Genomic DNA, 17,653 nt, shown 5'->3' with positions numbered 1-17,653 from the left:
GTATGGTTCTTACAGTCGAGTTCATAGTTATGTCCCCACGTGTTGTATTATCTAGGAATATTACTTTTCTGTTTGACATTCTTAATATAGTTTCTGAGAAGTTAAGAATTTCCATGTGTTTATCGATACACGGCAAAATAATAACTTCAGGATAATAAGACTGCAGACGACATGAATTATGAATGCTTACTTTACAGTGATATACCAATGCTTTCCTATTAGAGATGCCGTGCGACAGGAACTTTTCAGACACTACGCGGGTCATTTCAACGCTGTATAAGCTTTAATGGCGAATGCACTATGGAGATGTTACTATAGCTAAGAAAAATTACCCCCAGTTTAAAATTAAAAAGATTCAAAACGATCAGATTCTCTGTAACTAATGGTCACCTTCTGTAAAAATTGAACTAAAGATATGGAGAAAAAAGTCAGAAATGCAGCATAAGTTCGTACAGACACGTGCTGTGCACATAAAAAGAATGTGTTGAGTTCGATTCCCGGTGGCGACACTCGGTCGGAAAGATATATAAGGCTTTTCAGGCCATTCATCCTGAGTGAGTTTTTTTTTTTTTTCTGGTTTTCCTTATTCACACCAGCCAAATGTAAGGATGACGTCTAACATAGAGGTCACAGGCTGCTTCCTTCCTTTTCTATTACTTTCATCCTACCCCACTTCCCAGGGTGGTATGGCGAAGGACGTCATCTCATATATGACAGGCTGAACTTAGATGCCGAAACCCCAGAAACATAATTACAAAAATTCATAATTAAAAAGGGCAAAACAAGTAATGATGTACCCCACCTCTTCCAAGTAATAATGTTCCCAGTACCAAGGTAATAAAGCAATCAAAACTACAAGACATGTCCGTATCAGGACATGTCCGTGTTTCAGGAGGGTAGAAATTTGCATTTTGGTATGTGGACTAACCATTTCAAATAATTAGACCATGTTTCACACTTTTTTCATATATTCCCCATAGAAAGGAAGAAAAATGAGTGGGGTTGCAATCATTATAATAGGATGACAATTTCTCAAAACCCTTTAATGTAAGAGACAAAAAGATTTGCTATTTATACTTTACACTTAAAATAATTAAAGACATGTTTCAACTTTTTAAATATTTCTTTCACAAATAAAGAAAAAGGGCGGGAAGAAAAGTAGGGGCTATAATTGTTAAAATACGAAGGTTATATCTTGAAATGCATTAAGGTTAGAGATGTGAAATTTGGAATTTAAATTAACTAAAGACGTGTTTCAGCGTTTTTAAATTTTTCCGTAGAAGGAATGGAAAGGGTGGGAAGAAAATGAGTGGGAGTTACAATTGTTGTAAAACGATGGTTATATCTCGAAATGTCTGAAGGTTAGAGACATGAAAATAGATATTTAGGCTTTCAATTTAAAATAATTAATGGCGTGTTTCATCGTGTTTCTTGATGTTTCAATTAGAAGGGAAGAAAAAGTTGGTAAGTAAAATGGTAGGATTACAATTGTTATAAGATGGCCATTCTCAAAATTACTTATGATTAGATATATAGGCCTATTAGGAATATGAAACACCTTATGTAAAGCAAGTGAACATGCCACACTGTTTAACGTGAGAAAAGGCCATTCATAAAATGCACAAAACTGACTGAAATTGTCAATCTCATCGCAGCGAGTAACAGGTGAACTATTTGAAATGAATTTTTGAACTGAGCGCTTGAGACGACAAGGATTTTTTATAATTTTACTTTGATTAAAATACATATTTTAAGTGGAAAAGAAGTTTAAAATTTTAGCAAAGAATAATGACATAAACGTAGTCTTGCCGTTTCCAATGAACGGAAATATGAAATTTGAGGCTGTAGGCCATAGGCTGAGCAAACTCGGGAGTCGGGCGAAGTCCTCAGCTAGCCGAAAACTAGTATAATACATTCCTGATTAATATAAATTGTTTTACGATTACCTCCTCAAATAGCCTATCTTGCACGCAGCCAACAATGGCAACGAATATTCTAAGATATTGATTCGAAATTCCATACTTTTGCACAACAAAATTAAGTACTTTATAATTTATATGCATGTTCTTATTTTCAACTATCTCTTATTGGCATAACGTTTAGAATTTTGCATTTTATATTTGCGGGTATTATAAGTTTATGTTATACTTTCTTAGTTGATTTCTTAACTTCATTCGAAAAATAAATTGAAAAAGAAAGTTATTTTCACTTCAAATGCTAAAGCTTTATTATATTTATAGATTTCTACATTTTCTTAACCAAGATTTTTTTTTTGTGTGTGTGTGTGTAGTGTATAGTTTTAGTAGAAAACAGTTTTGTTTAGTTTTTCTCAGAACGGATTTGATGGTGTTGCTGGTTGTCCACTTGGGTGTTCAAATATAAATACGAAATAAAACACCCTTTATTGGACAAGAAAGAATGTAATGGTATTGTAAAGAAAGAAATAACTGAAAGAGCCAAGACTATTACAAGAGCAAAGACCTGTCATCTTTTTAAAAAAGTGAAAAAGAAAATTAAACAATAAGGGAACTAGAAGTGAAACTGGTGTTCGTTTCCAATCAAGTGAAGAAATAAAGTGGTCTTTGAAAGCCTGGCGGAAAACAGTTCTATTGTGGAAACTGAAACCAAGAAGGATATGAAACAACAGGAAATGAAAAAATGAAAGATGCGGTCAGAATCGGAGAAATAAAGGAACTGTTGGTCGTCATATTCGAAAAATATGGACGTAGTCTCTACAATAACTTATCACAATATAGAAGAAGGATACAGAGGAGAAACTAGTCAGGAAACAAGTGAAATCAAAGCTTAAGATTTACTCGAAAGAGAAATTTAGGTGCTATTTATCTATAGAATTCCACCTAAATATATTTTTTTAAAAAAATATTGCGTAAAATTAAATTTTAATTCTTGTAGAAAGCCCTCATTATAAGAGACTTTGTCTCCGTCTCAAATGCCTCAATTGCGGATTTTTTTTTCTTTTAACACCCTACAAGATTCTGTAAAAACAACAAACTGCCATATACGTTCTGTGGAAAACCAGCTTTTACTTTAGTCTGGAGAAGGAAAGAATTCTCCAGACTAAAGTAAACCGAAGATTTGTGTGTGTAAAGGAGCACAGTGAAGTCAATGATAGAGAGCTTATCTCAGGAAGGAGGGGTCTCCAATTGAATCTACGACCACGTGAGTTTATGGTAATCCATGGAAGCATTCTGTTCATTTATTTTCTCAAGACTTTCACGTTTCCTTCCATATTCGTATTTTACCAATTATTTCCCTAATACTCTCTCTCTCTAATATCCTAAGGTAATATAATCGTAGGATGTAAAAGTAAAAGAAAATAACTTCAATGGTCTGCATACTTTGCTTGATCAGAAAGAAATAGTGTGTGGCATCCGATGTAAAGAATTGTTTCACGTACATGTTCTGCGATAGAGAAATATTAAGAACAAATTATATGGATAGGTATCGATTTTAGTACTATTTTTAAGGGAATGAATGTATAAAGATACAGTATTAAATGGATTATTCATACTTTCGTGCAAATTTGTGTGAACATAGTCATGCGAATATGCAAATATACTGTAACGCTTACATATACATAAAGGAAATCCTTTCAATCTTTTACTTAAATGCTAGAGGAGTTTTTAAAGAAACTGATGAAGTACAAAATTTGTTAGCAAGAATACATAAAGGAGAAATAATAGTAATTATTGTATTTGGTGACATTATGTATATAAGAAATTTAATAAGAAATGCTGAAATTCTTATTTATATGAGTAATGAATTAACAAGTAATTCAACTAAATACTATTGATAAATATTTATCGGATTTTAAGATGTTCGGATAATATTTTTATTCATTATGTATGCGTAATTGCTATATGTAAACTGCAGAAGTGCCATATTATATTGCATTTCTGGATGGCATGGTAAGGTTAAATACTAGTAGAAAAGATACGTTGATTTTTAATAACCTTAATGCTATCATATTAATTTTAAACTCAACTGAAACATTACTTCATCACCAATTTTGTAAAATAGTAATGTTATATTTCTAAGTTAATGTAAATATCTGACCAATGTAACGAACCATAACAAATATGTAACTTTGTTTGTGGTGAATAAATTGAGTTAGTAACATTCACTGATACTTGCTAATTGAAGTGACCGCAATATATTGATAATAAATGTAGCTTTTCAATGCTAAAGATATTATAACAGCCATAATGAGCAAGTGAGGTTGCTTAAAATAAATTACAATATATGAAACAAATATTATAGGAATTCTAGTTTCATGTTAACATCGAAAAGTATTGATGGCCAATATAGGAAAGAAATTATGTTGCTAAGTACGTATTTCTAATCAAATGAAATGAAATCTTTGAGTTTTACATCCCACGGTTATGCCGGCTAGGCTAAAGGAGACGGTGATGATGAGAAATGACTGAAATGGTGGATTGAAGATAATGGGAGAACCCCGAGGAAACCCACGTACACGGTGTTTGTCCACCACAAAGTTCACTTGGCGCCAGCTGGAATCGAACCAAGGACCCCATGCACCAGAGGTGAACGCTCTACCACTGAGCCACCGCGGACCCAAATACGGAAGTAAAGAAACTTACGGAAACTGTAGGAAAGTATGTTAATCTAAATCACTGTGAATGATTAACGTATTAAAGTTAATAAACCTGGAAAAATGAAATGAAAGTGAAATTTTTGAGTTTTACGTCCCACGCATAATAAACCTGGAAAGGTAAATTCTATTCTTTATATTTTAAAAGTATCCAAATAATGCCAGTTTTCATGACGAGAATAAGAAATTGAGAAATATCTTAACAAAAAGCATGTTGAGGTCTGGCAATCAGGTGATCCAGGAGTTGTGTTTTAGTTCATCCTGATGTTCATGCAACCACACTTACAACTCCAACAGAGTGAAGATGACATTGTCATCTTATAAAATTGTGTCATTATCTGGAAACAATATTTGGACCTTGAATGGACGTGGTGACCTAAAGTATCTACATAATTACAGGCAGTAATGCGTTCTGTATGTTTAATCACAGGGTCCGTGGAACATCTGCAAATTAGGACTCACAGGATCATATGTTTCAAGAAAGAGAAAAGATAGTTCGAATCATAAGCTTCTTTGGGTGTCCAACATACTTGAACATAAGTTGTTCTTAGAAACAAGGTGAAAAATCTTCTGTGAACCATATTACACTTTTCCAATCATCGCTGGTCCACTTTGTGTGTTTTTGAAAACATTTTCGTCATTCTAAAAGTTGTTGGCAGTGATGGAGAGTTGAACGAGTTTGGAAATTGCATCCGTAGCACGGATGCTCAGATTAAATACCTCGCGCCGAATTGTGGTTGTCGCAAGAGACTGTTCCTCACTCTATTGATTTCACCATCGCTGCTGAAAGGGAGGCTAAACTAAAAATCAACTCAATCAACTCGATTTCACCATATAATCGTTGGGGATAATCTTCTTCAACGCTTGGTGAGCTCCGTCACAGAAATTTCTTTTCCGACTACTATTATTGTTCGTGGATGTAGTTTTGCCATGAGTTCTGTAGCCATCATCACCTTGGACACTGTTCCATGTGTTCTAACGCGCTGTCCACTGTGCGCAAACTAACCACGAACTCAAATTTGAAACTTAGAGAAGTCTACCATTTTGCACCTGGAGTTTTCCCACTTCTATGTACGTCTCTGTCCTACCTCGCTTCACATATTTCAGACTGTTACTCAAATCAGTTACAAAAAAGTCAGGCGTGTGTGTGTCCGCAAGATCTATTTCGAACTAGAGATGATCATTTTGCAACTGATTACCACTCGAGTTCTTGAGTGCTTATGTTCACACTATCTTCAATGACGCTCGCCCTATCTAGATATAGAACACACTAACCTTTTGGGGGGTTGGACTCCCATTTGCTTGGTCTTGTGCTCATTAACCTCACTTCAGCTCGCACACTTGTTGGATTCGTTTACTGACTCGCTATACATTTGTGCTCAAGACTTGCTAGAAATTTTTACGGACCGTATAAGCAACTCTTTCACCAAAATTGACAGAGACTTTCTGCAGGCATTTAGATGTTATTTGACGAAATTGATTACAAAATTTGTATGTGCAACACCAACCAGAATCAACCCTTCTCGTTGATCTAGTGACTGAAGAATGTGTCTTTGGTTCACGGTGTTCAATTCCCGATGGAAGATTATTAAAATTTGAGCAAATTAGAATGGTTCGGATTCCATCTTAAATTGTAGGTTCACATCTTATATCGTCTCAGTGTTGAAAGGGACGCTAAACTTCAGCAAATAGCAACTACAACCAAAGCAGAACTAAAATCAGCAATATGTTCGAGTGACATGTTGAAGGAAAGACCTTACAAGGGACATCACCCAATTGTCCTGCTCCGATTTCAATGAAATTTTTCTAGCTGATAGAGGACATATATGTATTATTTGTAATGACAGAAATTTTTGCCATCGTGCATGTTTTCTATTTTTTATAATTTTTAAGAGTTGTGATGTGGTTATCAGAGATTACTACAGAAGTCCCTTACTAACCTTTGTAAACGTAGCGTTAATGAAAGAAAAACCATGTAGATACATATAAGGCCTAAGGGGAAGTTGTATGGTAGGTATGACCTTGACCGCAGCCATCTTGAAATCCGCCATTTTGATTTAAGGTCAAGTTTTTAAAATGGGAATAGGGTAATATGATACATAATTTCGGGCTAGAATTTAATCAGAAAGACAATGGTGAAGCTAGTTTTGAGATACACTCATTTGGGGAAAAGTTATAGGCATTTAATTGTTCACTTACTACGTGCGAAAGTCCCTTACCTCCGTTTCTAACCCGCGTATTAATGATAATAAGTGGGTAAAAGCTTCGGTAATACATATTATGCCTAGAGAGAAGTGACAGGGTAAGGTTATCCTTGACGGAAGCCATCTTGAAATCCGCCATTTTGAATTAAAGTGAAGTTTGAAAAATGAAAACTATAGAATGTGACACCTCATTTTAATAGCAAATTTTCCCAAAAAAGAAAATGGTATGCTTAATTTTGTTCTATAATTAACCAGTGTGAATTTAGGACTGCTTCTAATGTGCACCAAACGTCCATTATTCGATCTTTTAAATTGGCAACACTCCGAATTGTCACCGCATGTTTTCAGATTCCAACTAGCACTTTGCAGTTGTTGCGATGGCTTGTGTTTTCTAAATTTATTACATTTTTTTAAGAGTTGTGATTTGTCAGTTCATGAATAGTGTTGGGATAAGCATCCAGCAATCTTTCTGAATTTTGAAGACTTGCCATGTAATTATTTATTTCCTATACCTGTCCTTCAAAAACTCGTTTACTGACATGAATCATCGCACAACGAAACAACAACTTTGCATTCAGGTAATACCGAAGACGTAGCTTGTGTAGTAAATGAGACAAAAAATCAAATGAAAATTCACTTGAAAAAGGAAAACGAAATATAATTGTTGTGTAAATCAAGGGTCTTTTGTTTTGTTTTATATTTATTTATTTATTTATTTTCTATGGCAATTTTTTTAACTAGTCAGACAAAAAATCACTCGTTTTCTAGGGATTGTGTCGATGGTTCATGATTGTAAAATTTATAATTAGTATTGATCGGGCACTCAAATGAGTTACACTTCTTTATAAACAAATTACCTGTTTTCATATTATGTTCATGGTACAATGTTGTGGGAACAGTCATATAATGCCTCTTTGATATTTTCTAGCATTGCTGCTGTTTTTTAATGTTGTATTTATTAAAAATATTTTATTGTTTGTCGACTGCGCAACATGTAGGCTACATTTCCTGATAATTTGTTATAACACCAATTTGTTATAATTTCATTTGTATTTCTTTACATCACATAGGTCCATAGGTTCTTCATGTATTCTCGTTTAAAATAAATAATTACATTGCAAGTCTTCACAATTGAGAAAGATTGTTGGATGCTTATCCCAACACTATTCACGAACTGACAAATCGCAACTCTTAAATAATGTAATAAATTTAGAAAACATGAACCATGGCAATAACTGCAAAGTGCCAGTTGGAATCTTAAAACATGCGGTGAAAATTAGGAGTGTTTACCAATTTGAAAGATCGAATAATGGACGTTTGGTGCACATTAGAAGTAGTCCTAAATTCACACTGGTTAATTATAGAACAAAAATAAGCATACCATTGGCTTTTGGGAAAATTTGCTATTAAAATGAGGTGTCACATTCTATAGTTTTCATTTTTCAAACTTCACTTTAATTCAAAATGGCGGATTTCAAGATGGCTTCCGTCAAGGATAACCTTACCCTGTCACTTCCCTCTAGGCATAATATGTATTACCGAAGCTTTTACCCACTTATTATCATTAATACGCGGGTTAGAAACGGAGGTAAGGGACTTTCGCACGTAGTAAGTGAACGATTAAATGCCTGTAACTTTTCCCCAAATGAGTTTATCTCAAAACTAGCTTCACCATTGTCTTTCTGATTAAATTCTAGCCCGAAATTATGTATCATATTACCCTATTCCCATTTAAAAAACTTAACCCTAATTCAAAATGGCGGACTTTAAGATGGCTGCCGTCAAGGTCATACCTACCATACAACTTCCCCTTAGGCCTTATATGTATCTGCATGGTTGTTCTTTCATTAACGTTCCGTTTACAGAGGTTAGTAAGGGACTTCTGCATTAGTCTCTAATAACCACATCACAACTCTTAAAAATTATAAAAAAATAGAAAACATGCACCATGGCAAAAATTTCTGTCATCACAAATAATACATATATGTCCTCTATCAGCTAGAAAAATTTCATTGAAATCGGAGCCGGACAATTGGGTGATGTCCCTTGTTAGATCACAAGAATTTATTCTTAATGGAAAACTTTGTTGTGTCTCATTTTACCTATTACTTACAAATCGTATGTGTATTATTGTTGGGAGAAATCAAACAATAACAGATACAAACTACTAGTTAATAGTGTATATTTTTCATTACACTATATAAATAAATAACTAAATAGTTTATTCTAGCAAAATGTAAACTATCGACTGCATCAGATTGACAATAAACAACAATACACTTTCTAAGTGTAGAACCGAAAGAATTCGTTTTTGGATCAAAAGATCCAATATATTTCAGGCAAAAATTTCCTTGTCTGTCTTATATTTGGAGAAATCAAACTATCTCTTAACTCAGTATGATGTGCTTATTTCGTAAAAAAAAAAAAAAAAAAAAAAAAAGACACTCGATTTGGAGGCCATTCAAAAATTTTCGGGCCCCTGATCCAGAAATCCATCAAAAGATCCAATATATTTCAGGCAAAAATTTTCTTGTATGCCTCATATCTGGAGAACTACATATTGTATAGCCAAACTCAAACTCACTTAACTCTGCATAATGTGCTTATTTCGTAAAAAAAAAAAAAAAAAAAAAGAGAGAGAGAGAGAGAAAGAAAAGAACACTCGATTTGGGGGCCATTCTAAAATTTTCTGGCCTCTAATCAAGAAGTGCATAAAAAAAATCCAATGTATTTCAGGCAAAAATTTTCTCGTATACCTTATATCTGGAGAACTACGTATTGTATAGTCAAACCCAAACTATCACTTAATTCAATATGATGTGCATTTTCCGAAAAGAAACTCAATTTAGGGACCGTTCAAAAATTTTTTGGCCCCTGATGCAAAAATTAATTATTGGTCAAAATCGCAATCTTTTTATGCATTTTTTAAACATTACTAAAATTCTTGGCAAAGATTGCAATCTTTTGATCCATTTTTGGATCATTCCTAAAATTCTTACTTTTCCTGATTTTTTCAAAACCTATGCATGAACCCTTAAGAATGGCATTTTATTGATATCAATCATGGCCTGCTTTAACTAACTTATTGTTTTAGATATACTCTTCAGAATTTTTAAGAAAAATAACATAATTTCCTTACCAATTTCATTAAAATAGAGATCAAGTTGAAACTTTTCTCATTTAGTTCCATTGTAAACATGGCGCTCACTAGGCCTTCACGCGGTGTTGCCAATTCTACACGAATGCGGCCTATTAATTAAAGCCGGCTATGACTCAATGCTTATGGCTTAATAAAATGCCATCCTTAAGGGGGCACACTACTAAATATTTTTCAAAAGCTAACAATTTTTCTTTTGCCTGTTTTTCGTAAGTGAAAAGAGATCATGAAAGCTAACTTAGCACAATAATAGATAATGTTATTATACACCTGAAAATACGAATCGGAAGAATAATCAGTGTTGCCATCTATAGAAATGACAGTGTGGTCAAAATTTGAATTGTCAAAATCTTTGTTAAGTCAGAGACTAGAAAAATAAACTCAACGGTAATTGATGACTTATCATGATATATATGTTCCTTGTTAACTACTTTTTAAATATTATTTTTATTTATTTTGTAATAACCTATTTATTTTGTAAAAACTTAAAAACTCTATAGATGGCAACACTGATTATTCTTCCGATTCGTATTTTCAGGTGTATAATAACATTATCTATTATTGTGCTAAGTTACCTTTCATTATCTCTTTTCACTTACAAAAAATAGGCAAAAGAAAAATTGTTAGCTTTTGAAAAATATTTAGTAGTCTGCCCCCTTAAGGATAAACTCTCCTACATAGGTTTTGAGAAAATCAGAGGGCCAAAACGACTTTCGGTTCTACAAGTAGAAAATGTGTTGTTCGTTGTCAATGTGATGCAGTTGATAGTTTTCATTTTGCTAGAATAGGTTATTTATTTATGTAATGTAATGAAAAATAAACACTTGTAGCTAGAAATAATATTTAAATGTTAATTATATGTTTTGATTTTATCTCATACTATAATTACATCTCTCGGCTTGCTAACGGCAAAATCAAGAGGTTCATAAGGATCAGTTTCACCTTAATGGTGGCGTAGTTCTTATACGGCATCACTTTCTTTTCAAATTTACAAAAAAAAAAGTTTTTCACTTTTCTCGAAAACTACGCATGAGTTTTCACACTCGCATATATAATTTTCCTCATCCGCATAATATCTATTGATTGGTATATGTTTCTTTTCTTTCTGTATGCTAAACAATAATAATACAGTATAACCTCGTTAACACGAACTCGCTTAAGCCGAACACTCGGTTAGGACGAACAAAATTTCGGTCCCGGCATCGCTGTACGTTATCTTATAGGAAGTTTTATCGGTTAACACGAATTTCGGTTAGCACGAATTACGAACTAATTTTTAGTCCCTTGAGTCAATAAAGGTTTTCATTTAACACGAACTTTCAATCCCTTGTTGTTGCTGTTTTTATTTTTTCAGATCATTTTTCTTATTTCAGATTTTACTCCAGATCAGTTTTTGTCATACGGTATTTATACAGACGAAAATTGCCTTGTAAATAAGAGAAAAAACCAGAAATAGGTATCTTTCCTCTCTTATGAGGTGTTGATTCTGTCCTCCGTCAAGCGTTGAACATGCAGGTGCTTGGCAGACGAGCTGCTAGCGACAGCTCGAGACAAAACATCTTCTCTCCCCTGTAACTCCAAACTGGTGACAGCAGTCATAAATACCCTTCCGTTACTAGCGGTACCCAACCTGCTAGCGGAGTTATCAGTTTTATAAATTGACATGGATTTTCTGCGGGATTTTTTTTTTTTTTTTTTTTTTTTTTTTTAATCTTCGAAGATAGGATAGTAAGCTTACTGTAGTGTTTTCACTTTTCAGAGGACGGTATCGAGACCGAAACTAGTCTCGATCTCGATCTTAACTCGATTTTGAGACCGAGCTGTGCTTTTCGAAATCGAGACGAGACCGAAACTCTCAGTCTCGTCTCGATACAATTCTATGGATGGTATCAAGACGGAGAATAGTCTTGGTCTCGTCTCGAATTTGGAACCGAGACTACTCAGTCTCGTCTCGATACAATCTCTAGTGTTTTCTATGACATACGTAATATACTGTAGTGGTATGTATAGTCTGTATACTGTAGTGCGTATGTATGGAGAAAATGTATTCGAATAATAAAATTTGGGTCCCCGGTTAACACGAATTTTTTTAACACGAACTCCTGATTTTTCAGTCCCTTGGAATTCGTGTTAACGAGGGTTTACTGTATTGTAAAACTTGTTTACCCTTCCAGGTAAAGAATTGGAAAGGGGAAAGTTTGACACAAAATAGTCATAATAACTAACTAACTAACTCTATGCCCTATGGAACCCGGAGGTTCAATGCCGCGTTCACAAAAGCTCTCCACTGACTTCTATCCTTAGCTGACTGCATCCAGTTTCTACATTGTATTCCTATCTCTGCGAGATCCATCTTAATATTGTCCTCCCATCTGCGCCTAGGTCTTCCTAATGGTCGTTTTCCGATTGGTCTTCCAGTCAAGACTTTGAAAGCGTTTCTACTTTCTTCCATCCTAGCTACATGACCCGCCCACCTAAGCCTCCTAGACGTGACGACCCTAACAATGTTGGGTAAACCATATAAATTATGTAGTTCCTCGTTATGAAGTTTCCGCTATTCCCCATTCCCGTTCCTCTTTCGTCCGTATATTTGTCTCAGGGTCTTGTTCTCAAATACTTTCAGTCTATGTTGTTCCCTCAGAGTAAGCGACCATGTTTTGCAACCATACAGAACAACAGGCATGATTATCGTTTTGTATATTTTAAGCTTCAAAATAGTCATAATAAGGAATAGTCATAATAATAGTCATAATAATAAATAGTCAAAATAGTCATAATAATGATTCATTTCTGAAGCTACCGCATATTAAATCAAATGATAAATAGCTTTAAATAGAAACTGTTTTTTCTTAAATTTATTGAAAACCTAATATAATTTATTACTAAAAAATATAGTGAAACATTTGAAATATCTGTCAAGGGTAATCTGAATACTTGATTATTCTTATTTTAACTTTTCTTTCCTCAGATTGCATTTAATCCCCGATGAGCGGCGCTACCTTCAATCCAAACAGAAGAAGAAGACTTGTAATCCTTATTTCGACGAAACTTTTGTATTCCAGGTAAGATGTAAATTCTGCACAATAATATTATTCATAATTCAAAAATTTTATTTCAAGCTTTTAAAATCTTTTATGAATAATCACGTCGCTCTCACATTACTCTTGTCCAGTTTTAATAAGTCAGATTATTAATTTAGAATCAAATTTATATTTTTAAGAAAATATTTCATTAGAGCTTCCCATTTGATTTAATTAGCGAGAAATACAAATATCCTTAAGGTCTACGATGTACACTCAGTGAGTTCATTATGAGATGGTAACGTTGCATCTGCTAAGTTGAGAGTGGTGTAGCAAGCATTGGTATCCTGACAACTAATTCGTGTAAGGAAGGATGTGCAAGTTTTATTTGGGTTTATTCTTGATAATGAGTTGAGTTCCTTTCAGTTGCGAGGCTATATGAGACGGGACCTACATTTTAACGTGAAATCCGAACCACATAGCTCCCGCCGGGATATTCTTGTTAATATTATAGTAACATGATTTTTGTTGTATTGTATTGTATATAATAGTTCACTTACGAAATGTTAAATCCTCTATCTCAAACGGTGATTAGAAAATTGCGATAGAGGTTTTACGAAAAGCATAAAATTAAATTAGACGCTGGCTTGCTATTGAGCCCACAATGCCCCAGTAAGTGCTCTCATAGCAGCTGCGCTCGAGTATCCGGGCTTATGGTATTGCTTACTTGTATAGTGTCATAGCTATCTCTTAACGATCTTTGCAGTGACTACAGATATACCACATTGACTTGACACCTAGTCTTCCGTTCCAAGCGCTGCTATCGGCTCTGAAGGAATTCCAATCCCATTTTCTCGCTTAGCAACAGCTGAACCCTTATTGGCTCAACGCGTGGGTGTGAGCATTAGTTCACATTTTTGCCACGGATCAAGACATTTTCGCAGCACTATAGTTGCTCATTTCAGAAGTATAGTGTTTTGGTCTGTGTTCTTGGTGTGCCGCACTTTGTGTTTTCAGTGTTAAGAAGTTTTAATATAGTCATTGTAGCCATGGAATGAAAAAAAAATACAATTTTAATTTATATTTAACATGAAGCACACTGCCATTAACCATATTTAAATGTGAGTATTACTACTTGTGTAATCACAAGTTAGTTGGTGAGCAAAGTTAAAAAAAAAAACGTTAAATATTAAAATGTGAGTTGCATTTCAAAATGTGAAACTATGGTAAACTTCTAAATTATGGGGATTCAATATTCAAACATGAAGTAGTCTATCTATAGCTATTGGTTACAATAGATCAGTGGCGTATTTACGATTTTGTTTCGGGAGGGGCTTTGCTAACTTTCGGGAGGGGGGGGTTGCCTGAAAATGTGAAAATTCTGCAAGATATTTCATTTACTTTACTATACTAAGTAAGATTTCGGGGGGGGGGCTTAAGCCCGGAAGCCACCCCCCTAAATACGCCACTGCAATAGATTAATAAGATCAAAGATTGAACCTGTTCCTCAGACGCTGAATCAATATCAAAAAGCCATTATTCGCAATGTCTTACTGTTTCTCTTTATGGCAATAGATGTTGTAACAGGAAATGGATGATTTCAACCACTTCCGGATTCAATAGTGGAACGTATTCAGGGAAGCAGGCCCGTAGTCAGCCCAAAAATGTAGGAAGGGGGGGAAGCGATCCAACCATATTATAGTTGATCACTATAGTATAGTTCATTTGCAAGCCTATCGTGAAAATTTTAGGGGGCCGTATCATCTTGCCCCCTCGTGGAAACGGGCCTGCAGGAAAGCTCAAGCAATTGAATAAAAACTGCATCTCAATATTACTTACCGTTTTTTGCTGTATTGAAATCAGTATTGAAATGGAAATGGTTAATTTAAACCACTTCCGGTTTGAATAGAGGATTAATGAAGAAGTGGGAGCCTAGTTTTGGTACAATGAATCCATTACAGCAAACTGGATCTGGATATCTCCTACCGTTCTTCCTCTGTGAAAACCAATATTGAAACCGGAAGAAATACTAAATTTAAATCACTTGTAGTTTTGGTAGAGTTTTCGGGCTAGTCACGGTGCGTTGCCTTGAGACGCTGAATCGTTTGCAGATAATCACTTCTCGCTATCTGTTACCGTTTTGCAGAGATAAACGTTGAAACCAGGAATTACAAATTTGAACAACTTTGGGTTTAAATAGAGAGTTAATGCAGGAGATGGAACCTATCCTTGGGACGCTAAATCAATTGCAAGAAACCGCATCTTGATGTCTCTGACCGATTTTGCTCTGATACCTGTCGACAAGCGGACGGACGGACGAATGGACATAGTTTGGAAGTAACAATTAGACCTTATAACTAAACACGATTTTGCCTGTAGCGCTGCGTCGTTGCGAGCTAAAGTGGTGGGAGGGGCATCTAGTTATCGAGTCAGTGAGATAGAAAACATTATGAAATGACTATTTAAGCAGCTTTTGAGATTTTGCTTTAGAATTCTTTCTTGTCTACAGAATAACTGAGTTGTTCGTCTAGCATGGAGAAGAAAGGCAAAACTATGTGATAAAAAGCAAAGGTATAAGAGTATATTCCTGTTCAGTATAAGCCAGTGTAGTCCTCAGGCAGTGTGAAGGCACGGTCCCCCCGAACTCATGACCTCGATACATGAAGGCAGGGCGGATCCAGGACGGACTTCTGGGGGGAGGTGGGCTGTAATACTGCTACTTAGAGCTACTTTTAAAAGCTCCAACCTCTAGGATGGGTTTTATTTATATATAAAAGGTTCCTCTTCTGGGGGAGGCAATCGCCCCGATCGCTCCCCTTCTGGATCCGCCACTGCATGGAGGAGAAGATGTGGTAAGCACGACAACTCGGTGTCCACCTATTTCCCTCATGTACCCATTTGACAGTAGCTGAACAAATCCCTGAGTCTCTTTTGCACTGGAAGAAAACGGAAGACGAAATACAGTCGCTATCGAGGGTCGAACCGGTTTCATACGATTGATAGGTGGACACCTTACTGACTACATCAACGCGCAGCTCTAAAGCTTGTGTGCAGTTATGAACGCTGGTTTCTGACAGATAGATGCACGTGCTGCAAACAAAACAAAGGGAAAGGTTGTTTGTCAATCACTGCAGTGCTCTTTCACGCTGTTTCTAGGCAACTAAGGTCATTGACCGCGCTGTTCCCGGTAGTTGAATGTTGAGTCATGTGTCAAATGTTCAAAGTACTGTTACTTTTAAACTCCCAAATGATGCTATGCGTAAGTATCGGAAGTCTTATAGAATGACTTTGTCCGTTTGTCAATAGGTATCAGTACGAAACCAATAAGCGATATCCAGATGTGCTTTTTTTGTGCTTTTTTGAAATCGATTCAGTGTCCCAAGGTTAGATTCCATCTCCTTCTTTAAATATTTTTAAATAGGATGTGGTTCAAATTAATCATTTCTGGTTTCAAGGTTTATTGCTGTAAAACGAAAACGGAAAAAACTAGCAAGAAGCGTTTTTTTTTTTTTTTTTCGCAAACGATTTAGCATCTCAAGGCAAAGTATCATGACTACCTGGAACACTCTACAGAAGCGGAAATGGTTCAGCTTCAATATTACTTCCTGTTTAAATAGTACAAGATCTGCTTTTCTGCAATCGACTCACTGTCCCAAAAATAAATTCCATCTTTTTAATTGACCTTATATTCAAACGGGAAATGGTTCAAATTAGCCATTTTCGGTTTCAATATTTATCACCATAGAGCAAAAATGGTAATAGATAGCAACAAGCTGTACTCTGCAATCGATTCAATGTCTCAGAAGAGCGTATCGTCACTACCCTTAATACTGCACAAAATCGGAAGTAGTTAAAAAATTACTACTACTTCTGGTTTCAAAACTGATTTTCATAGAGCGAAAACGGTTAGAGATACTTGGAGATGTAGTTTTTTGCAATTAATTCAGCATCCCAAGCATAGTTTCCATATTCTTCATTAACCCACTATTCAAACCGGAAATAGTTTAAATTATCTATTTCCGATTTAAATATTTATTGCCATATAGAACAAAATAATATTAGATAGCGACAAGCGATTTTCTGCGAACAATTCATAGTCTCAAGCGTACATACCATCACAATCCGCAACACACTATCAAAACCAAAAGTGGTTAAAATTTACTAGTAGTTGTGGTTTCAATACTGGTTTCCGTAGAGCAAACACGGAAGTGATATCGAGATGTAGTGTTTTCCAATCAACGTAGCTTCCCAAGTGTACGTTCTATTTCTTCCGTTAGCCATGTGTTAAATCCGAAAGTGTTTGAGATGAACAATTTCATGTTTCAATCTTTATTGCAATGGAATAAAAACAGTAAGACATTCCGAATAGTTTTTTCTTGACATGGTTTCATTGTCCGAGAAACAATTTCTATTTGTGGATCAAAAGATGCAATATATTTCAATCAAAAAAATTTTCTTGCAACCCTTATATCTGGAGAACTACATATAGTGTAGCCAAATGCAAACTATAACTTAACTCAGTGTGATGTGCTTATTCCGTAGAAAAATACCAAAACTCGATTTAGGAACTGTTCAAAAATTTTGTGGCCCCTAATCCAAAAAAAAAAAAAAAAAAAAAAACTAATTACTCTCCAAGATC

At 35.0% G+C, this 17,653-nt stretch overlaps 1 protein-coding gene across 1 annotated transcript in view; it reads left to right on the top strand.

Moving 5' to 3' along the window:
- LOC145685285 (synaptotagmin-15-like) overlaps positions 1-17,653 on the top strand; it is a 258,648-nt gene that overhangs the window by 188,707 nt on the left and 52,288 nt on the right. Inside the window, exon 4 of the mRNA XM_081757654.1 lies at positions 12,963-13,056. Coding sequence (XP_081613780.1) covers positions 12,963-13,056 — 94 coding nt within the window. The remainder of the gene's footprint in view (positions 1-12,962; positions 13,057-17,653) is intronic.

The sequence above is a fragment of the Thermobia domestica genome, chromosome 5, assembly GCF_964235325.1.
Source record: "Thermobia domestica chromosome 5, izTheDome1.hap1.1, whole genome shotgun sequence".
Classification (NCBI taxonomy): domain Eukaryota; kingdom Metazoa; phylum Arthropoda; class Insecta; order Zygentoma; family Lepismatidae; genus Thermobia; species Thermobia domestica.
This window is presented reverse-complemented; position numbering and strand designations above follow the sequence as displayed.